General features: G+C 39.7%; 1 protein-coding gene across 5 annotated transcripts in view; it reads right to left on the reverse strand.

Moving 5' to 3' along the window:
* sox6 (SRY-box transcription factor 6) overlaps positions 1-24,144 on the reverse strand; it is a 419,745-nt gene that overhangs the window by 19,794 nt on the left and 375,807 nt on the right. For all 5 annotated transcript variants that reach the window (XM_034191205.1, XM_034191199.1, XM_034191191.1 and 2 more), the window contains one exon: positions 13,285-13,390. In XM_034191205.1, the coding sequence (XP_034047096.1) occupies positions 13,285-13,390 (106 nt within the window). The remainder of the gene's footprint in view (positions 1-13,284; positions 13,391-24,144) is intronic.

Here is a 24,144-nt window from a genome sequence, read left to right on the forward strand (position 1 = left end):
GAAAACTTCTAAACTTCTTAACAGATGACTAGCAGAAACAAACATCCGTGAGCAGGTATGCCCACTCAGGGCTTAATTAAACCCATGTTACCTAATAAGTTAACTTGTGTTGTCTCTGTTTTGCAAAGTGCAGTGTCAGCTATAAACAGTGCATGTCAGTCTCCCTCTGCTTCATCAGCAGAGGGATCCATCTGCGGTCACAGGTTCAGAGGTCCCATGGTGAAAGTAAAAAAAAAAAAAAAAAAATCTAAAATTCATATTGTTTTAAATACACACCAAGTCCATTTCTGATGAACAGAGAGTGTGATATGACCTTATTCCCAGCCAATCAGGTAGTGCTTTCCACAAAAAGTAAAAAGTTTTACTCCTCCTTATGTGTTATTTTCTGCAGTTGCGTAGCCACAGAGTGCACTCAAAAGGGCCCCTCCCCTCCTTGTTAGAGTAAAGGTTAAATTTTAAAGACACTTTAAACACATTTTTGCATAAAACAACAACAAATACAACAGTATTTACTATTATTATTATTATTATTATTAGCAGTAATAATAGTAGTAGCAGTTGTACTACTACTTCTACTACCATTACTACTAATGAAAATAATAAATAATAATAATAATAATAATAAATACATTTTTAACAACTTAAACAGTTTTTTTTTACTACAATTCTGCCATAACTGGAATTGGTGAGACATAAAAAATATGTTTACTTACTTACTTACTTAATTCATTAATTAATGATAGCTGATTGTTTGAGACTCCTATTTCGTATCTCGCCCTCTGTCTATATATCTATATACATAGGTGAGCCTCATTAATGCGCATGTGTAAGTTGTGATTCAGCTTGACTTGTGATCGATTTGTGGATCCCGAAAATTTAGAAAACCGAATATAAGTCAATTTTGATTTAATCATTGTTAGGAGGGCCAGATGTGTGTATAAATTCTGGCTCAATCTGAACTGGCGGGAAGGATCTAAAGAGGAAGGTCACATCCTGCTAACAGGCACTGTACAGACCCGTATTGGGGATGATGGGGGTAGTTGGTCAAGACAGAAGTGATGTCATGTCACTGGCCTAACTGCATACAGCAGATATGTCGGCGTTTCATAGTACTTATGTTTCTTTAAGCCAACGATGCATGACTGGGTAAAGAAAAAAACCTCAAAGTGCAAATTTTAAATGTGTACATGTTCTCAGCAGTGTAATCATGAACACAAACTTCACATCATGTCACTGAATGTGTTTCCCTGTTTCTGAAGCTGAAACACACAGATGTATTTGTGGTGTAAGTGAAGAAATGGTAAGTGCATGTTTTGTGTTCTGTCTGCTGCCCAGGCTCCCAGCCATTTCCCCCTGGGAAGAGGACCTCGGCTCTCCTCTAACCTCTGCTTGCTCCTAAGCCATAGTCTACTGGGAACAGTGACACAAGGCGTCTGGCGTGATCCTTTCCCTCGGCCCTGTGCAGGACTTAAAAGGACACGTCTCCCCTGGTGTGTGCTCTGTTTCAGTCCTGACTCCACAGTAGCCACAGTGGGAAGGTTCCCACTGGGAGATCTGGGTGGGATGGGATCCGCAACCGCAGCTCACACGGGAAACATGTCAATGGAGCCACTAAATGCACTTCATCTTTAAGACTGAGTATGATATGAATTAGATACTAGAAAACAAAGTGTTTCAGAGTTTCTAAACATTTCATAGGAAGTTTTTTTTTAATAAAACTCAGTCAATGATTTATAGAGGATTTTATTCAGTGCTAATGCTTTAGGGAAATGTGCCTGAGATGTTATTTAAAGATGTTGATGTGTTACATTGTCCTGAGAAATATCTATCCTTCTGCTTTGAGACTCTTTTCAGGCATCAAAAATGAGTCATATAACCACGTTCCTCTTTGCTCTGGCTCTGAAGTGCCATGGAAACAACCACAAATATTTATCTCAGACAAACGCTAATATGCTGAGATAGTCCTGGCTGCCGTGCAGGAGCCCTAGCCACAGAGAGAGATGACGCTTTGTCACAACGATGCAAGCCAAATTTACACCCGTGTGCACAGGACCTCAAACGAGCCCGGCAGCGACGGGAGTCAAGCTTGGAAAATAGCCAGCTTTGTCCTCAGGCTCACTTGTCCTCTGCTCACCTACCTGTGAAAGCCTTGGAGTCACAGCTCATTTCAAACAGTGTTCACTCCCACTTGACTCTAAAACACACGTGCATTTCTGCTCACTTACCGCTCAACCATTTAGTCAACACTGAGTCGAGTAAATCTGGGAAGGCTGCAGCAGGGGTTCACCTCAGTTTCCAAACAATTGGAACGGGCACTAAATTATTATTCCTCCTTTCTTTGAGAAAATTAGTTTCAGCATAATAAATACTGGGAAAACCACTGGTCTGCTTTTTGTTAACACACATAAAGCAATTATTTACCTGCAGCTCATGAATGCCACCACTGATCCTGCATTGTTCAGCTGGATGTCAATCAACTCAATAATTACTGACTTTGTGGCGTTGTTGTTACGTAGTCCCTGAATGTGTGCACGTGTGCATCTCTATGATGGTTTCAGATTGAATTCACATGAAAAACATTCAAACCCTCACATTTAAAGTAGTGTAAAAAGAAGGAAAAAGCACAAAAAAAAAAAAAAAAAGATACTCTTAAATAGTTTGCATGTTCAGAGACTGGCTACACAAACCTGCTGAAGCATTTGATGCAAAAAACCTGCTATTTTCCATGAGGTGAACTGCACATATTGCACTCAGTGCAAGCACAATTATTTTCTTCCTCTGAAATACCTCCCTCAATTTGGTGATTTTTTTTTAAACAATTTGACAGAGGCAGAAATGTTTTATGGATTTATCCAACCCTATTCCACTGGATGATGAGCAGAACCAGAATTACAAAAGTCACAAAGCTATAGAAAGCTTGTTAAAATAATTATTGAATAAGGTGCATCTCCTGAACATTCATATAACCCTAAGAATTTTAAACAACAGTATTAATTTATTGTTATGGTAGACTGAATTTAGGTCTACATCTTTGTGAAGCCTGTTTCTGTGACTGCGATTGGAGCGGCTGGGCATAGTCCAACTTTAGTCAGCTGCATCACAACTTATACAATTTCATGCTAGACTGGATCTGAGAAGGTTATATATATATATATATATATATATATATATATATATATATACACGCACAGTGCATTGCCCGTGGGGATCCATGAGCAGATCTAGAGGGGATCTAGATTGGGTAGTGTTTCTAAAATAGGTAGCTGACATTTTTCAAGGGTTGTAATAAATTGCACAATGTTTCTGTAATGATTTGGAATAGCAGAATGTCAGAATGTAACTATCAATGTTCATTGTGCACTGCTGTTACATAATATATATAATTTCTCCAAAAATATTAGTCCTATCAACATTCCGTTTTGGTGACATTCACCCTTGAGCCAAAACACATGAGCATACCAAACGGCAATGTCAGCTCTCCCCTATTTGTCCGTCCTTGAAGGTACACACATGCACACACCTTTACACGTACACAGAGGCTACTTGGCTTTTAATATACAGATGATTTACCCTGCTGGAATGGTGTATGGGTCTAGTATTTAATTGTCAACATCCATTGTTCACTGTTGTTACCTAATATTTCTCTAATTTCTTCAAAAATACTAGTCCTATCAACTTTCCATTTTCATGGTGTTCATCCTTGACTCAAACTACATAAGCATATCAAATGGCAAATGGCAGCTCTCTGCAGTTTCTCCATGATCTAAGTCATACACACATATGCACACACAGAGGCCACTTGGCTCTTTACACACACACACACACACACACACACACACATATATACATATATATATATATATATATATATATATATATATATATATATACATGGTCTGTTAGAAAAGTATCCAACTTTATTTTTTTTCAAAAACCATATGGATTTGAATCATGTGTGATTGCATCAGCCAAGCTTGAACCCTCGTGCGCATGCGTGAGTTTTTTCATGCCTGTCGGTTGCTTCATTCGCCTGTGAGCAGGCTTTGAGTGAGGTGTGGTCTACCCCTCTCGTCTTTTTTTTTTATTGCGAATAAATGTCTGAACGATTTGGATCTTTGCTGCATCAATTTTTTTCCAGAAACTGTAAGAGACCTCCAGGTGGACACCGTTCGAAAAATTAATATGGCTTTCAGGGATGATTTTATGGGGATTAAACAGATTAAGGAGTGTTACTGCCCCTTTAAGGACGGCCCACAACTGCTGAGAGCGCAGCGCGCTCCCAGCGCCGATGGACAGGCTGACACCCCGCACAAACAACCAGATCATTTCCAACGTGAAAGCTTTGTTGATCCGGGACCTCGTCTGACTTTCACAAAAAGGCAGAAGATGTGGACATCAGCACTTTTTCCGGCACATTCCACTGTTACAGGAGTTTTTTTTTTCATGGGACAAAACCACCATGGTGTTGGTCTCACAGGATGGCTTAAAGGTGGATTTCAGATGGATTCGAGTTGCTTTCCAGTCGTGTGAATATCCGATTGTAATTGTGCATGAGCTGGACATGCCAGAACATGTCCTGTGAGGCTTCATCATGGCGTTTCTTTTCGCCATGCAGCTCCGCCGCAATGCGCGGAATTCCTCCACCTTTGTTCCTCTTTCCATGACAAAAACTCCTGTAACAGTGAAATGTGCCGTTCATTTCTAAACTGGACGCTGTCTTGATCCGGTATGTCGTCTGACTAGCACAGGAATTGTGAAAAGACGTGGACATCAGCACTTTTTCCGGCACATTCCACCATTACACGAGTTTTTTTTCATGGAAAAAGAAGCCGAGGGACGCGCCACCGTGCTGCTCTTGATGCGGCACAAAACCACCTCGGTGTTGGTCTCTCAGGACAGCTTTCAGGTGGCTTTCAGACGGATTCCGGTTGCTTTTCTGTCGTGTGAATATCCGAGAAATTGAGCTTGAGCTGGACGAGCCCCAACATGTCCTGTGAGGCTTCATCACGGCGTTTCTTTGCGCCGAGCGGCTGCACCACGACGCGCCGAACTCCTCCGCACGTCTGTCTTAATGTGCCGGAAAAAGTGCTGATGTCCACGTCTTTTCACAATTCCTGTGCTAGTCAGAGGACATACCGGATCAAGACAGCGTCCAGTTTAGAAATGAACGGCACATTTCACTGTTACAGGAGTTTTTGTTCTGGAAAGAGAAGCTGCTCCACCGCGCGTTGCGGTGCAGCCGCTCGGCGAAAAGAAATGGTGGAATGTGCCGGAAAAAGTGCTGATGTCCACATCTTCTGCGTTTTTGTGAAACTCAGACGAGGTCCCGGATCAACAAAGCTTTCACGTTGGAAATGATCTGGTTGTTTGTGCGGGGTGTCAGCCTGTCCATCGGTGCTGGGAGCGCGCTGTGCTCTCAGCAGTTGTGCGCCGTCCTTAAAGGGGCAGTAACACTCCTTAATCTATTTAATCCCCATAAAATCGTCCATGAAAGCCATATTAATTTTTCGAACGGTGTCCACCTGGAGGTCTCTTACAGTTCCTGGAAAAAAATTGATGCAGCAAAGATCCAAATCGTTCAGACATTTATTCACAATAAAAAATAGATGAGAGGGGTAGACCACACCTCACTCAAAGCCTGCTCACAGGTGAATGAAGCAACCGACAGGCATGAAAAAACTCATGCATGCGCACGAGGGTTCAAGCTTGGCTGATGCAATCACACATGATTCAAATCCATATGGTTTTTGAAAAAAAATAAAGTTGGATACTTTTCTAACAGACCATGTATATATATATATATATATATATATATATATATATATATATATATATATATATATATATATATATATATATATATATATATATATATATATTTTTTTTTTTTTTTTCAGTCATTAAAATAAATTAAAAAATGATCCAGGTATTTAGTGTGTTCAATTTCTTATGGTTTCTGAAAATTGTAGCACTGCATTTTGTACAAATGGCTTTAATTCCTAAATGGTTAATATTGGATTTTTTTTCTCAAACCCTTTGAATTAAAGCTGAAGGACCTGACTGCATGTTTGTTTAATCCCGAAATGCCAGTGGAATGGAACATGTAACAAATGATAGTGTGTAAATGAACAAAATGCTTCTTTAATTCAATACCATGGTTAAAAATATGACAAGAAAACAATGACAGCACAGACCGCATTCAGCTCTGTTTCCATGATGAATGCTGTAACTACGGCAGCATGGTGGATTAGTGGTAAGCACTGTTGCCTCACAGCAAGAAGATCATGAGATCGATTCCCACCTGTGACCTTTCTGTGTGGAGTTTGCATGTTCTTCCCATGTTTGCGTGGATTCCTTCCAGGTGCTCTAGCTTCCTCCCACTTCCAAAGATATGGAGGTTGGGTGAACTGATAACGCTAAATTGTCTGTAGGTGTGCGTGCACACGTGTGATTGTGTTTGTCTGTCTATATGTGGCCTGTATGCCCAGGGTGTACCCTGCCTGACGCCCTATGACTGCTGGGATAGGTGCCAGCCCCCCTGTGACCCTTGATTGGAGTAAGCGGGTATAGAAAATGGATGGAAGGATGTTGTAATTACTACAGTATATCACACTTTATATATATATTTTTGTAACTTTCATATCATACAGTACTTTTTTCTAAATATACAAGCTGAATGACATTCTTTTCCATACAGTACACTGCATTATGTTAAATGTAAGCCATCTCTGATCAGGACCACGGACAGCTCAACTTAACCTCTTCACATACACACCTTTTTTTTACGAGCTGCTTTGAGAAACCCATGACTTAGAATTAATTAACAAATGAAGTAAATGGTTTGTGTAAATTGTTGTTAGAAATGCACTGAGCCTGTCAGATCAATCTTTCTCAGAAGTATTTCACTGACACAACATTTACACTCCAGGTCTTCATGCCTAATTACAATTTGCTGCATGTATCTACAACCCCTGGCAAAAATTATGGAATCACCGGCCTCGGAGGATGTTCATTCAGTTGTTTAATTTTGTCGAAAAAAAGCAGATCACAGACATGACAAAAAACTAAAGTCATTTCAAATGGCAACTATCTGGCTTTAAGAAACACTATAAGAAATCAGGAAAAAAAATTGTGGCAGTCAGTAACTGTTACTTTTTTAGACCAAGCAGAGGGAAAAAAATATGGAATCACTCAATTCTGAGGAATAAATTATGGAATCACCCTGTAAATTTTCATCCCCAAAACTAACACCTGCATGAAATCAAATCTGCTCCTTAGTCTGCATCTAAAAAGGAGTGATCACACCTTGGAGAGCTGTTGCACCAAGTGGACTGACATGAATCATGGCTCCAACACGAGAGATGTCAATTGAAACAAAGGAGAGGATGGACTACCCAGCAGTGGGGAATAAGTTTCATTACACTAGAAGTCTTTCAGAAAGCGCTGTAACTAGGTTTAAGGATATGATTCCTTCTTTATGTTCTCTAATGCCATATACCAACACAGTGCAGAGTAGTTACCTAAACTCTGTAAGTGAGATAGAGTAACTGGTCAATAGTTTTACATCCTCATTGAAAACAACTTTGGATGCTGTAGCTCCTCTGAAAAAGAGAGCTTTAAATCAGAAGTGCCTGACTCCGTGGTATAACTCACAAACTCGTAGCTTAAAGCAGATAATTGGCAGTAATTAAACCATTACTTAAAAAGCCATCACTTGACCCAGCTACCTTTGCTAATTATAGGCCAATCTCCAACCTTCCTTTTCTCTCAGAAATTCTTGAAAGGGTAGTTGTAAAACAGCTAACTGATCATCTGCAGAGGAATGGTCTATTTGAAGAGTTTCAGTCAGGTTTTAGAATTCATCATAGTACAGAAACTGCATTAGTGAAGGTTACAAATGATCTTCTTATGGCCTCAGACAGTGGACTCATCTCTGTGCTTGTTCTGTTAGACCTCAGTGCTGCTTTTGATACTGTTGACCATAAAATTTTATTACAGAGATTAGAGCATGCCATAGGTATTAAAGGCACTGCGCTGCGGTGGTTTGAATCATATTTGTCTAATAGATTACAATTTGTTCATGTAAATGGGGAATCTTCTTCACAGACTAAAGTTAATTATGGAGTTCCACAAGGTTCTGTGCTAGGACCAATTTTATTCACTTTATACATGCTTCCCTTAGGCAGTATTATTAGACGGTATTGCTTAAATTTTCATTGTTACGCAGATGATACCCAGCTTTATCTATCCATGAAGCCAGAGGACACACACCAATTGGCTAAACTGCAGGATTGTCTTACAGACTTAAAGACATGGATGACCTCTAATTTCCTGCTTTTAAACTCAGATAAAACTGAAGTTATTGTACTTGGCCCCACAAATCTTAGAAACATGGTGTCTAACCAGATCCTTACTCTGGATGGCATTACCCTGACCTCTAGTAATACTGTGAGAAATCTTGGAGTCATTTTTGATCAGGATATGTCATTCAAAGTGCATATTTAACAAATATGTAGGACTGCTTTTTTGCATTTACGCAATATCTCTAAAATTAGAAAGGTCTTGTCTCAGAGTGATGCTGAAAAACTAATTCATGCATTTATTTCCTCTAGGCTGGACTACTGTAATTCATTATTATCAGGTTGTCCTAAAAGTTCCCTAAAAAGCCTTCAGTTAATTCAAAATGCTGCAGCTAGAGTACTAACGGGGACTAGAAGGAGAGAGCATATCTCACCCATATTGGCCTCTCTTCATTGGCTTCCTGTTAATTCTAGAATAGAATTTAAAATTCTTCTTCTTACTTATAAGGTTTTGAATAATCAGGTCCCATCTTATCTTAGGGACCTCGTAGTACCATATCACCCCAATAGAGCGCTTCGCTCTCAGACTGCAGGCTTACTTGTAGTTCCTAGGGTTTGTAAGAGTAGAATGGGAGGCAGAGCCTTCAGCTTTCAGGCTCCTCTCCTGTGGAACCAGCTCCCAATTCAGATCAGGGAGACAGACACCCTCTCTACTTTTAAGATTAGGCTTAAAACTTTCCTTTTTGCTAAAGCTTATAGTTAGGGCTGGATCAGGTGACCCTGAACCATCCCTTAGTTATGCTGCTATAGACGTAGACTGCTGGGGGGTTCCCATGATGCACTGTTTCTTTCTCTTTTTGCTCTGTATGCACCACTCTGCATTTAATCACTAGTGATCGATCTCTGCTCCCCTCCACAGCTTATCTTTTTCCTGGTTCTCTCCCTCAGCCCCAACCAGTCCCAGCAGAAGACTGCCCCTCCCTGAGCCTGGTTCTGCTGGAGGTTTCTTCCTGTTAAAAGGGAGTTTTTCCTTCCCACTGTAGCCAAGTGCTTGCTCACAGGGGGTCATTTTGACCGTTGGGGTTTTACATAATTATTGTATGGCCTTGCCTTACAATATAAAGCGCCTTGGGGCAACTGTTTGTTGTGATTTGGCGCTATATAAAAAAAAATTGATTGATTGATTATCAAACTCTTAAAAGAGGGTAAATCATCACGCAATGTTGCAAAATTTGATGGTTGTTCACAGTCAGCTGTGTCTAAACTCTGGACCAAATACAAACAACATGAGAAGGTTGTTAAAGGCAAACATACTGGTAGACCAAGGAAGACATCAAAGTGTCAAGACAGAAAACTTAAAGCAATATGTCTCAAAAATCGAAAATGCACAACAAAACAAATAAGGAACGAATGGGAGGAAACTGGAGTCAACGTCTGTGACTGAACTGTAAGAAACCGCCTAAAGGAAATGGGATTTACATACAGAAAAGCTAAACGAAAGCCATCATTAACACCTAAACAGAAAAAAACAAGGTTACAGTGAGCTAAGGAAAAGCAATCGTGGACTGTGGATGACTGGATGAAAGTCATATTCGGTGATGAATCTCGAATCTGCATTGGGCAAGGTGATGATGCTGGAACTTTTGTTTGGTGCCGTTCCAATGAGATTTATAAAGATGACTGCCTGAAGAGAACGTAAAGTTCCACAGTCACTGATGATATGGGGCTGCATATCAGGTAAAGGCACTGGGGAGATGGCTGTCATTACATCATCAATAAATGCACAACTTTACGTTGATATTTTGGACACTTTTCTTATCCCATCAATTGAAAGGATGTTTGGGGATGATGAAATCATTTCTCAAGATGATAATGCATCTTGCCATAGAGCAAAAACTGTGAAAACATTCCTTGCAAAAACACACATAGAGTCAATGTCATGGCCTGCAAATAGTCCGGATCTTAATCCAATTGAAAATCTTTGGTGGAAGTTGAAGAAAATGGTCCATGACAAGGCTCCAACCTGCAAAGCTGATCCGGCAACAGCAATCAGAGAAAGTTGGAGCCAGATTGATGAAGAGTACTGTTTGTCACTCATTAAGTCCATGCCTCAGAGACTGCAAACTGTTATAAAAGCCAGAGGTGGTGCAACAAAATACTAGTGATGTGTTGGAGCGTTTTGTTTTTCATGATTCCATAATTTTTTCCTTAGAATTGAGTGATTCCAAGTTTTTTCCCTCTGCTTGGTCTAAAAAAGTAACCGTTACTGCCTGCCACAATTTTTTTTCCTGATTTCTTATAGTGTTTCTTAAAGCCAGAAAGTTGCCATTTGAAATGATTTTAGTTTTTTGTCATGTCTGTGATCTGCTTTTTTTCTACAAAATTAAACTGAATGAACATCCTCTGAGGCCGGTGATTCCATAATTTTTGCCAGGGGTTGTAGTTTTGTAGACAGCGTGTTTACATTTTTTAAGGGGCCCACACTTGCCTTTACAGGGTTTGAATGTGGAACTCTCTGGATGCAAAGGCACAGGTTTGTGCATGCAGTGTTCAGAGGTGGACGCAAACTGAATAACAAGAAAAAAAAGCCTAGACAAAGTCCTCAACATGGCATTTGTTTTCAAAGCACCTTCAAACTTACCAAAAGACACAATCATGTTTTCAAAGAGAAAAGAATAATTACAGCACTTGTCGCAGCTTAGTACAGCAATGATTGTGCTGCTCCAACTATTCACAGGAAGTGCAAGTGAGGGCTTGGGATGATTCGAAATAACAGGGAAATTCCAATATGTATACATCTGTATATACGGAACCATTGGCAGACAAATATACAAATGCATATACATATACATGTAGCCCAAATCACATAATCTGAGAGTTCAACATGCTTCTTTTTTTTTTTTAACAATTTATACATTTTAAATGCATCAATGTATAAATCCCTCATTCGGGCAAAAGATCAGGATCAGGTAGTTTGTTTGTCATAGTGTAAATGCAGAATATATATTTTAACTATTATTCATGCATGAATGGTGCATGTCTACAACTGTTGCTGGTATTGTGTTTTTCACTATTTTACCCATCCTCTGCACAGGCCCAAGGAAGGGCTTGCGCTTGTGATTTTAGGACACATCCACTCAATTGCATTAATTACATTGTTTTCATGTTGAGTGAAAGGGCAACATTGTATGGTGGTCAAGAAAGGGCCCAAGCAAATGCAGAATACATATAGAAATACAACAAAAACCCCTGCTTCAATTCATCTGTTACAAAAAAGGAAGTTTTCCAAATTGAAACAAAAAACAAAAATGCTTGCAAACACAGAGAACACAAATATAACCTACAGAACATGTAACATGTTTGCTGTATAGTCATGTAACACTCTCAAAAACAGGGATGCTTTTGAATCTCTACAACATAACCAAACTATTAGCAACACAAAGAGAGGTTTCTGCCCGGAGAACACTTACTGACTTCTTCTGTGCAATGCATTGCAAATCTACAGAGCTCTAGAAGTGTCATCGCAACATGTTGCATGTTGACAGATTGTGCACATGTTCTAACTACATTAAGCACTCATTTTGCTAAATTGTGCGCACGCTTTACTACATTGTGCAATTATTTTGTTAAATTGTGCGCAAGCTGTACTACATTGTGCAATTATTTTGCTAAATTGTGTGCATGCTGTACTATGTTGTGCACTCATTTTGTTAAATTGTGCACACGTTTTACTACTACATTGTGCACTCATTTTGCCAAATTGTACATACGCTTTACTACATTGTGCACTCATTTTGCTAAATTGTGCGCATGCTTTACTACATTGTGCACTCATTTTGCTAAATTGTGCGCACGCTTTTCTACACTGTGTGCTCATTTTGCAAAATCATGCGCACAATTTACTACATAGTGCACTCATTTTTTTAAACTGTGCACACGTTTTACTACATTGTGCACTCATTTTACTAAATTGTACACGTCTTACTACATTGTGCACTCATTTTGCTAAACTGTGCGCAGGCTTTACTACACTGTGCACTCATTTTGCTAAATCGTGCACACGCTTTACTACATCCTGCACTCATTTTGTTAACTGTGCACATTTTACTACATTATGCACTCATTTTGCTAAATTGTCCGCACGCTTTACTACATTGTGTTCTCATTTTACTATAGTGTGTGCTGATTTTACTAAATTGTGCTCTCATTTTACTATATTGTGTGCACAATTTAATATATTGTGTTCTCATTTTACTATAGTGTGCACTCATTTTACGAAATTGTGTTCTCATTTTAAGTACTGTAAAATGAATGCACAATTTAGTAAAATGAGGGCACAATTTCTAAAATGGGTGCACGTTTTATTAATTTGAGGGCTCAATTAAAGGAAAACGTGCTCACAAATTATCAAGTTATGTATAAATGAAATAATTATATGTGAAAAACATAGCTATCTTAAGAGTAAAATCATCATTAAAATAAATGAATAAAGTGACTCAGTTCTACTAAGCTGTGTGTTTTGGGTGTGCTGTTTGACTTTGCAGCAGACACATTATCAAATCCGTTGGCATTATTTTTCTTCCAGTTTTCAAAATATTTTTTAATTCAACTCCCTTTTGTGGCATTGATGCTGGTGCCTTTTTGCATTTGCTCATGCTGTCTTAATTTGGAAGTGCTGTGGCTTCTTTCGACTACCGTACCTTTTGAAATGAGTCGTCATGAAGGAATCATGACTGCATGGCCAAATGTATGAACTTATTCACAGACAGCTGCTCAGACTTGAAGCTCATTACTCATGAAGAAAACTCATGTTTTCCACATACGTAATTAGCTTTATGATTTGGGAGGAAAAACATCACTCTGCATTGTCAACATCTTAGAAACTGATTTGAAAATAAGAGGCTGCTGAATAAATCTCTGTAGAAATGATCACCAAACAGGGCGCAGTGCGCCTCACAGAGACAAATACAAACTGTGGTATTACCGTCGAGATCCTCCGGCCTGGTGAGATCGATAACTCTGTGGCCGATTTTTGCTTCCTCACCCAGTTTGCCCAGTTGGTGCCCGATGCTCTCGAAATGCGCCCTCTCCTAAAGGAAACAGAAATATTCAGGTAAGAAGCATGCACACACACACACACACACTTTACAGTGACAGAATTACATAAAAAAATAACTCATCGGAAATGTGACATTTTGAACATTCTGTTACATGAAGAATCTTTTGAAGACCTGCCCTTTTGACATGAACTGCATGCAGTGTTTTCCTCTCTCATCTATTCAAGCATCTGCTATAATGGATGACAGGAGGCAGAGAGACAGTGAGGGCCAGGGGTGTTGTAAATAGATTTAGAGGGATACTTTGTGATCCTGAGCACACAATGAAGCTGTGGCCCTCTTTGCAGCGCTCAGATTTTCCTCTGTAATCTTTTCCTTGCATTCTCCCTAGCAGGCTATGGTGCCCAGAGCTCAGCGCCCATCATTTATTCAGACTTCATGCTTTGGAGAACACACCGTGTTTTCCCGTTTGTCATGTCGCTTTGTGTTCAGATTAAACTTGGCATCATGTTGTACTTGACGCACAATGAAACCTTGTCATTCAGCACTCCGGGACAATATTAAATGTCATGTCCATGTGCATTTACAGAATAAAATAACAGCTTTTGGAGGTGGTGGGGGGGCACTGCACATTACACTTAATGTATTATGCAAGTGGAGAGTGCCGACTGCTGCTGGTTCCATTGTTGAATGACCTACTTCCTCAGTGAATACGAGGCATTAGCAGAGGGCTGTCTTCCTCTCCAAAGATTGGACTACAAGATGGACACTTTGACTCTGCATGATACAAATAATCTCTGCTCCCTTCCGCCCCAGGTTTTGCATGGATGACAGTAATAGCAGGCTGGTTCCTGCCATTCAGAAAAGGAAAAGAAAAAAAAGCATTTGTTTTACTCCCAGAGTGAGCGCTCAGTCTGTGACAAAGCTACACGCCAATCACATACAATCTGAGCACATACTCAGGTAGAGTTCCAGCACAGTACTAACAGCTCCCCTGCCACACATCCGACATCGGCACATTAATCTTTCAGCGTCTGTGTTCGTTGGTTTGTTGTTTTAGTCCCTGCTGCCCACAGGGAAGCTTATCTGTACCACTGTGGCTACGGTGGCTCAACGCTGGGTTCACCTACTTTAAGCTGCAACCTGCACATTTCATTCAGCTTGTCAGTATTGTCACGGTTATGAGGAGTAACTATGGATCTATGAACCATGGATTATAGCTCATCAGTTGATGAAGCCACGGTTGTATCACCGTGGCCACTGTGTATATTGTATCCTCACAGAAGCACAAATGAAAGGTACTAGAGGGCTTAAACAGTGACTACGTTTACATTCCATTAATATTCGGGTTAAGGTCAATATTCCGGTTTCTGAATCATTACGAATAACCCATTTACATGCTTAAACAGACAGAGTTACTCCTGGATACATGGTCATTGGTATCATTTGAAATATCTCCATCTAAACAGCGACGCACATCTTCCACCGGTGCTTGATTTGGTCTGGCCTTCATGCAAATCCTGCTTCGTGTAATCCTGCTTCATGTAAAACCCCTCACTACAAACTTTATACACTTTTCTCAAACAGGCATTAATATTTTCTCACTTTTCTCTCCTGTGTAAACACTCTCTTTTTTCTTCTGGGCGAGAAGATTATAAATAGACACACACAGAACACAATGTGCATACTGTTCCTTCGCTCACTGCCTCTGGGGGTACAGATGCGGGACCCGCAAAGAATCCAAGTCATGGCCACGGAGCTCTGTGGCTGCGGTATACCGACACCCTGCGGTGCTGTGGATTTTTTCCGCAAGAAGTCTATCCTTGCGGGCTGCCTCCGCATCAAAACATGGAGCGTATTCTCTGGACCTGTTGCCACAGTTGGCGCAGCTCCACACAGCAGAGAGGGGGGTGGCATGAGTGGCCCGCTGCGGCGTTTACCGAGCCCGCAGACTCAGTAAGCGCATCAGAGGCAGAGCAATCGCGGTGATGCCGACCGGTGCCACGACCGGCCCGCCTGATAAGGACGCAGAACACAATGCGCTGTTTATCTCTGCTTCTGTGGTGTCTGGTGGGTTGCGCGCACTGCATACAAGTAGTTGCCGTACTCAAAAGACCAAGATTCCTTGCGGATAGGACATGCGCATTTATATGACCTGATATTTGGGTTAGAAAAGGAGTAACCCAGGGATCTTATTCGGGTTTTTAAAAACCAGAATATGAGCATATTTGGGTTTTTGCGGGTGTTTACATGGCCATGCGCAACCGGGTTATTGCTAATATTCTGGTTATGAAAGGGTTATTGGCTGCATGTAAACGTAGTCATTGTACCTTCTACACACTGAGATATACATGTTTATTATATGGCTGCGACGCAATGTGCGCTCTGATTGGCTGATTACCAGTAGGATACTTTCCCATATCGGACCGGTTTCCATGACAATCAGTCTGAAATGTGTATTTTCTTTAAAAACCAGAAGCTAAAAACATGATTAGAAAAAGCAAGTCGGACATGAACGTACTCCATAAATATCTAAACAGCATCCGAAAAAACACACAGATAGAAAGTTTGCCAGCTAACAACTGGACCATCAGTTACCAAGTTTTTCATGGAGGTGAAGCGAACAAGTCGGACTACGAGCCATCAGCAGCTTTCATATTGGGGCGATGCTGTAGGTTTGTGTGTTTATATATCTAATAGCCATATAATAAATTAATTATTAACCTCACTTGCTCGGTCTGTACGGGGATATCAGACCTCCGTTTTTTTTGCACTGACAACATGTTGGTCTGATATTTCCCCATACAGACCTCACAGTCGGTTAATAATCCTTTAATATTGTGAATTAATGTCAGCATTATGTGTAGTAAGCTTCAAGAGACCACACAGTCAAATCGGGTGTTTTTTGTTTGTTTGTTTGTTTGTTTGTTTGTTTGCAGGATATCTCAAAAAGAAATCTGGCAGAGATCTATACTGACTTGTACAATATGTGTACAATATGACCCTTTAAGGACATATAAACAGGGGACTACTGGGACATAGTGCTCTCTTATTACACTCTACATTTATTGCTGTATTTGATTCATGGCCTTGAGAGGCAATACTAAAGTAGTGCATTTTTAGAATACTGGCAGTGCTTCTTTGTAGCCTATGTTGAGTATCACAATGTGTTTGATTCAGTTGACTGGGCTGCTCTCTGGGACATCTTGACAATGCGTTCTAGCCCCAAAATGTTCTTGGACATCATAGCCAGTCTAAAGGAGAACTAAGGGATCCTGAAAGTGCCATTCTTATGCCATTACTGTTAGAGTTTGAATCATAGCACCTTCAACAATTCTTGTAACGGATGAACTTATGTCACATTTTTCAACATATGTGACGCTCTTCAAAGCAGAATCTTGGCAACAATAGCTCCAAGCTGAGGCATGGTAAGAGACTGAAAACTCTTCTTGATTCCAACAAAGAAATGGAGTCATGACCTGATAAACTGATCACGTGAGTCCAGCTTTATTCAGCCCAACAGCAATGAAAAATTACACAAGTTTGGAGGCCTACAGGTATGTTTTTAACATGCATGTGGCTACAGCTGTATGCTGCAGGTCGACATATGAATGAATGGTGTGCATTATTCACTACAAATTAAATGAATTATATAAAAGGACATTTGTGAAAATGAAAAACACCTTTGGCACCTTTGATCACATCAAGCATGCACTCTAACAATGTCTTGTTCCTGATGTTTTACTGCGCTCAACAACAGTTTTGTTCTCCCTAACTCCTTGCAAATTCTGTGAAACTTCAGGTCCATTTGATTGTCTGTGTCCGTATTTGTACATCCATAAACAATGAACTCCTTCAACATCCATTTTGATCATTAAAGACGTATGGATCATGTAAACACTACTGAATATGCACAAATTAATTGCACGGATGGCCAGGTTACTTTAGCAGCAGGATATCCAAAGAAGCGAAGTTGAATCAGACTGTCCTATATACAGAAACCCCGAGTTAGCATTTACTGTTTCCTAATGAAGACTGGTGTTCATCAGGGATGTGTACTGGCTCCTACATGGTTCACTGCTTGCATGGACTGGGTGTTTGGTAAAGTTGTGAAACCAGCACCTTAGGTGCTTTTGTTGTAGATGAAATGTTGACTGACTTTGGCCTCATAGAGGATCCTGTCATCTTTGTGGAATGAATGCTGACTAGCTGAGTGAGAAGTCAGAGTGTCTGGGTTTCTGATTGACCTGGATCATGCCTCTGGGTCCTTCTGGGAAGAGCTCCTTGAGTCATGAGGTCACTCTACAGGGGAGCCTGTATGGTTGTGAGACTTGAATGTTAACAAGTGACCTAAAGATGTCTTTAGTACCTGGCCTCTTCAGATGATCCTTGCATACTGTTTGAATTACTTTGTGTTGTATGAACAGTTATTTTGGGAGCCTCAAATGAGGAATGTCACTTCCATGTGGCGCATTTGCATGATCCAGTATGCAAGTACCTCACTGTTGAGGACCCCAGCGAGTAGAAAAGTCCAAGGGGACATCTAGGTTTCACCTGGCTGCAGCAGATAGATAGCTATTTTCTTGAGATGGGGATGGACTGGTTGTCTGCCTGGGTGCTTGCCATCCAGGACCCAAGGTAGCAGCATCGTGTGGTGAATGCGGCAGTGCGTGGCACCAGCACATTTTCCCAGACCTGACCTAACCTTTTTATTATTCAAACAAAATAATGAATAAAAACAGTATACTGTATTTTTCTTCTCTTTTGTGTCACTTTCCCTTCTGAAGGGTAACAAAATGTGATAAAATGATGGATGAAAATTGTCCAAGTGAACATGAGGCATTTCACAGTATTTTGATGAAGCTTTTATTCATTCAAAAACTATTCCTCAAAAGAAAGCACAGCGAGAGTGATAGAAGCAGCGCTGCAATTTGCCATCTTACTGGAGTCAGCAGTCATTATTTATGGCCAGCTGAGTGATTCTGATATACAATTAAGCACTACCTGCTTATGGCCTGTGATTAGAGCCTGTCTATCCGGCGGCCCTTTGCTTACTTAAGTGTTTTGTAATTATGACATATATGGTGGTCCCTGCTGGGCAAGATGATGCTTTGTAAAAAGAAGATGGAAGATGTTGCCGTTTCTCGTGTCACATTTTGTTTAAAGGCGCACATACGGGTGCCGTATTCATCACCCAGCCACATTATTGCTCTTAATGAAAGAAGCTAGCAACCCGATGACAAAGTGACGGATGTGTGATTAGCTGGCTGGGCAATGGTGCTGCTTCAGATGCTCCTTGTACAGTGTAGCGGGAAGACACAGCTTTCGTGAGCGCTGCGTTTCTGTAAGAACGCAGTCATGTCATGTCGTCCCTCTTCTCTGCTTGGCTGCTCCCTCCTGATCAATCAAGTCCTTTTATAAACTCATGATCATTAAGCATCATGTTGGGCTGAGAAGAGGAGCGAACAGGGGCAATCCATCAATAGATTTAATTAATAATGAGTTCAGTGTTGAACATCTCTCTCATACGTTTGTGTAATTAGAGGAACACTCACACATTTAAGACTGAACGAGACTCTTGTTTGTGGATTCTTACATCCACTTCGTCTTCCTTCATCTTATTACTTCTGATAAATGTGCAATTACCTACTGAACATATACAGTACATGTGGAAAACACGTACCTGCAATACTTTGCATTTTCCTCACGCTGTTAACAATGTAGGGCTTTTATAGCAAAAATGTAGGTGAGTGGGTTCATTCATCCCAATAACCCAAAAACTAATCTATATATTAAGAGCCAAGCAATGCGTGCATGTGTATGGCTTCCATCACAAAGAAACTGAGGAGAGCTGGCATTTGCCGTTTGGTATGCTTATGTATTTTGTGTATATGTGCCATATGTTACCCCGTAACATGATAACTAGACATGACACATGATGCAAACTATTCCTTTTTAAAACCTTATTATCTCAACTAATATGCATTGTTTTTTCCAGAATTAGAGTAACTTTTAACCCCTGTACAAACTGAAATTGACCTTTGTCACCATTCTTGCTGTTTTTACCCCATAACTCCATAACATTCAGTCACAGATAGTCCAAACTATGCCTTTTTGGAATCTTTATGTTCAGACAAATAATGTAATATAGTCTGTAATATGATTGGAGCATCTTTTAATTTTGACCCCTGTGTAATACTCCAATTGGCCCCTACCTGGTGGCCTATTGTAAATTTAGGTGGACACCCTGCCTTTTCAAAAGGGTAATGGCTAAGGTATACTTGTGCCAAATTTGGTACTTGCATCACCATCTGCACTAAGTATGGGTGTGTGTTTTTACAGCAAGACAAGAACCAATCATGCCACCAAACCTGGTCAGGAGTGAATGTAACGTGCTGATGGTGGGAGGAAACCAGAATTTCCAGGAGGAAACCCACACAGGACTTTGGTGGTAAACCTACAACCATCTTGCTTTGAGGCAAGAGTAGTAACCACTACACTCAGGATAACACTAACTGAAAGGCTCACTGAATCTAACATTAACCAAAGTTAAAGTTCTTAGAATATAGAGCATATGAACTTAACAGAATACAGTATAAAGATAACTGAACATAAAACTGTATGTGATTCTTCTGGTTTTACTGCAGATGCTCTTCCTGACACATGTTCAGCTGGATAAGAATGGTGGGCATTGAACCCTGCATCTTCTTGGTGCGAAGCAAGAGCACTACTATGACATCATAAAGCTAACAGAATACAAACCAAAATGAAAACCTAAACTGCTCATCAAAAGGTTAACTGAAAATACAGCCAAGCGGAGGTGAGACAAAGTCACCATCAAGTCACTTTCAAGTCATGAATCTGCAAGTCCCAAGTCAAGTCTCAAGTCATAATAACCACCAATTGTTTGCAAGCTGACTTGAGACTTGACTTGGGGACTTGCTGATTGATGACTTGAGAATGACTTGACAGTGACTTTGTCACACCTCTAACAAAAATTAAAGCCAATTCATACAATTTCAATTCAAACAGGACAGATGACATCTTTCAGCACATGATTTCTTCGAGGTGTTTAAAATGTACAATGTTGTGAAAATGAGTAGTATATGAATGTTTAAAGTTTTGAACAATAACTTTATGATTAATTATAGGCAACTGTCAGCATCTTTGTGTTTTCCTACAAATAAATATTTTTTTCTTTTAAATGAGGCTTGTAATCTGCTAAATGATTCATTTATCAATGTAATATCATAAAACCTGATTTTCAAAAAATGATTTATTATTTAGGCATACAAAAGTTTGGACATTTCAAATCTCACTTTCTGTGGACACACCAATGGGGATGGGGGTCAAATATTTTATTCTATAATGTGCCTAAAATGTTTGCACAGCGCTCCACATAAATCCACATTTTGTGTGAGACAGCTTTTTACATACTTGATATAAAAGTGTAGCAACAGTCAGCAATCCTCTTGTCCTTGCTATTGCTATGCTAATTAATATTAGACTATCTGTGCAATATGGCACCACAAATTTTCATAAAATTTTATATACTCAGCTTAATATACTTATTGGTTATAAGTTTAGTAATTTATATCCAGGAATTAGAATTCGAGTTTAAATGAGGGTTATAAATCCTGTGCACAACATCAAGGTTTTGTTTAAAGGCTTGAAAATATTCAGTGAACTAATGCTTCTTTACTGCCCACGCATCAAGTGCTGTGATAAATTAATGGCACTTTTATTATTTTATAGTGTCATTAAATTTTTACTGATCACTCTGACACAGAGGAGTAGCAAAGGACATGCAGTATCCAGGGAAGCTCATCCTGCCAAAAAAAGAGAGAAAAACAGCAGTACCAGTATATGGCAGATATAAAAGGTATTTATAATGTGCTATATACAACAGAATGATAAAAGACGTTGAACCCTAGAAATACAGAATGCTGGAAAACGCTGTAATGCCTGTTAAATCAAAGGTGCATAAATTGAGATTGTAGCACAGGGGAAGATCAAATGAAGGATAATGAGAAGAGGTACAAATAAAGAGACAGAAAACAAAAGACAGAACAGTGCATATTATTTCCCTCCCAGTTTGATGACAGCTGCTGCCAGGCAACTGGTCGTCCCTCAAATGACTTCAGCATGCAGTCGGCCCACAACTAAAATTACAGCAGCACAGTCCAAGCTGAGGCGGAAAACTGCCACCCGCAATAATCCCATCAGCCCTGCTTTTGTGCCGTCTTACGTCTTTAAAGTTTTGCTAACAGATGCATTTTGCTCAGCTGTGCACGAGTCAGTACAGCAGTGTCGCGACTGGCTGAGGTCGGGAAGAGAAATAAAAGAGACAGATAGTAAAAGTTTGTGAAACATCTTGTGCAAGGGAATCCAACGCTCGTCAGCGTTGTAAAGACGGCTTTAATCTGGCCGACCACAGAACATGTGCCGGAGGCCTGCTGCTCTGCCCACAGGGTGTATTCTGGGTAGATGGCGGGTGGCGGACGGCCCTGTGCATTGTGCCGACTCCTGCCTTATATTTAGTTAATGCGCTGCCAATCTTAACACTGCTTCACACTCTCCTTTGTAAATAGCTCCAAGCAATCCACACACCATATGGTCTGAGACGCTTCAAACAGATGAAAGGAAATCAACTTTTTTTTTTAAATCAACTGGTTACTTATATTTAGGTGAGAAAGGTACAACATTTACTGATGCAGACACAGATATTGAGAATTTGCTGCTTTTCTTCACATAACAAAACAGACGCTGTCTGCAAGTGGTGAGAATGAAAGGAAACAACGTGGCCAAAGTGAGGAGAAGATCAGTTAATCCCATCAATAAGTACTCCAGACAGGCATGTGAAACATGCCATTAGATCATGGTTTTCCCATTATGACTTTGTTAAAAGCTAAATGAAAACAGACATACTAGACCTTGATAGTAGTGTGTGTGTTACTAACAGGGTCTGTTTGTTTTATTCACTTTTTTTTTTATTCAATCACTTTCAGTTTTTAGCATCTTTAGCAATGTCGTGACCCTGTTAAAATAAGAACAATTTTAAAATAATATTTCAACCCATTATAGCTATGCTCACATTACCACATAAAGTGATTTAAATCTAACTTTTTGAGTGTTTTTTACACATATGAATGGTTGACATTCCTGCTTGTAAGACTATAGGCTATGATCACATTACAAGCTGAGGGGAGATCTTTTTGTCCTCTTTTCTTATATCTGGACATTTCATAGCCAGATTTGTAAAGCTGTGTTCACATTACTGAATCAAAACCTTTCCCAACTCATGATTTGTATTCATATGAAGTGCTGCTTACATTCATGTTTAGAAGGCTACATTCACAATCGTTCCTGAACAGACCAGAATAAGTCATCTTTTCTGGGCATTTCTGAGTTGTGTGAACCTGCAGCTCAGATGATTGTCGTGTCAGACTTTTGCCACTTGCACATATGATGTAAGCTTTGATTCATATATCATTTCTGGTAATGTGACCGCAGTGATAATCATCAGAATAGATACAGGTGGCTAACAAAATCTGACTGCGAACCATTGAGAAGGAAAAAATAAAGATAGATCGATAGATAGATAGATAGTGGTGGGCACAGTTCAGCTAATCCAATAAGTGATAATTATCGAAGCTAATGTTTTTGCTAGCAGATTAGCATTTCAGATAAGTTTATATATTATATTCCAATACGTTTAATTGCGATAACTTTCATTACGATAACTTTTTTTTTTTTGCTGGTAAAGTAAGCAAAGTTTAACAGTCAAAAACGTTTGTAAACCCTAAAATCAAACATTTTAGTCCATCTGTTGTGTGTTTGTAGCAGACTGGCTGCCTGTTGCTTGCTGATGACGTAATCATTAAGCGCAAAACCTGATTGGCCAGTCCACACAGGAAGCAATTTGGGTAGTGTAGTTCAGGTTCACTTTGGACGTTACAGTGAGTGAGTCCGCTCGACACAAACAAAATGGACTAATTTTAACATTATTTTATTTTATTTCTTTGTGGCTGTAATTTAATCGCCAAGACTCGGTGGGGGAGAGGAACTCTCACGGCGCAGCTGTGTGTACAGAGGGACTTTTCTTCATGTTTAGACACTGTTTTTGGATTTTTTTTTTTTTTAAAAAGACGTTTTATGTGGATTATTTATTCAGATGAATCCCACTGAAACTAACAGGTAAGAATTTATATTTACTATGTGTCTTTTACTCTGCCAATCAATGCATTAATGGACGTATTTCGGTTGCTTAAGCATGAGTTCAAAGCATGTGAAAAAAGCAGCAGCTTTTTAGTTTGTAAATGACGTATCTAATACTGAGATAAACTGTGACTTCTAATACTGTGTTTTACTGCTTTTGAAAGATGATGACATTGTTTGGGGTTTTATTTTTTTATTCATTCATTTTTCATGCGTTCTTATGTGTTTGTGATCCTTGAATTTACCCAGCAGCGAAAAAGTGAAAGTGAAACTGGTTTATCAGAAGCCGACAGTGTAGATAGATAGATAGATAGATAGATAGACACTCACACATTTAAGTTTAAGGTTACATAACAATCAAACAGCAAACATTAATAGGTTAAAATGGTTTTATTAACAAACAAAAAATTTTATAGGCTAGAGGGTCATAAAAATAATAAATAGATAAAAACGTGCCAATAAAAAGTACTACACATTATGGTGTAGAGTCCATACAGTACTTGAACTTTTCAATGATTTTTACACACAGTCCAGTGGAAATGTAACAGTCTAGCCCAGGGGTGGCCACG

Source organism: Thalassophryne amazonica, chromosome 2 (assembly GCF_902500255.1).
Source record: "Thalassophryne amazonica chromosome 2, fThaAma1.1, whole genome shotgun sequence".
Classification (NCBI taxonomy): domain Eukaryota; kingdom Metazoa; phylum Chordata; class Actinopteri; order Batrachoidiformes; family Batrachoididae; genus Thalassophryne; species Thalassophryne amazonica.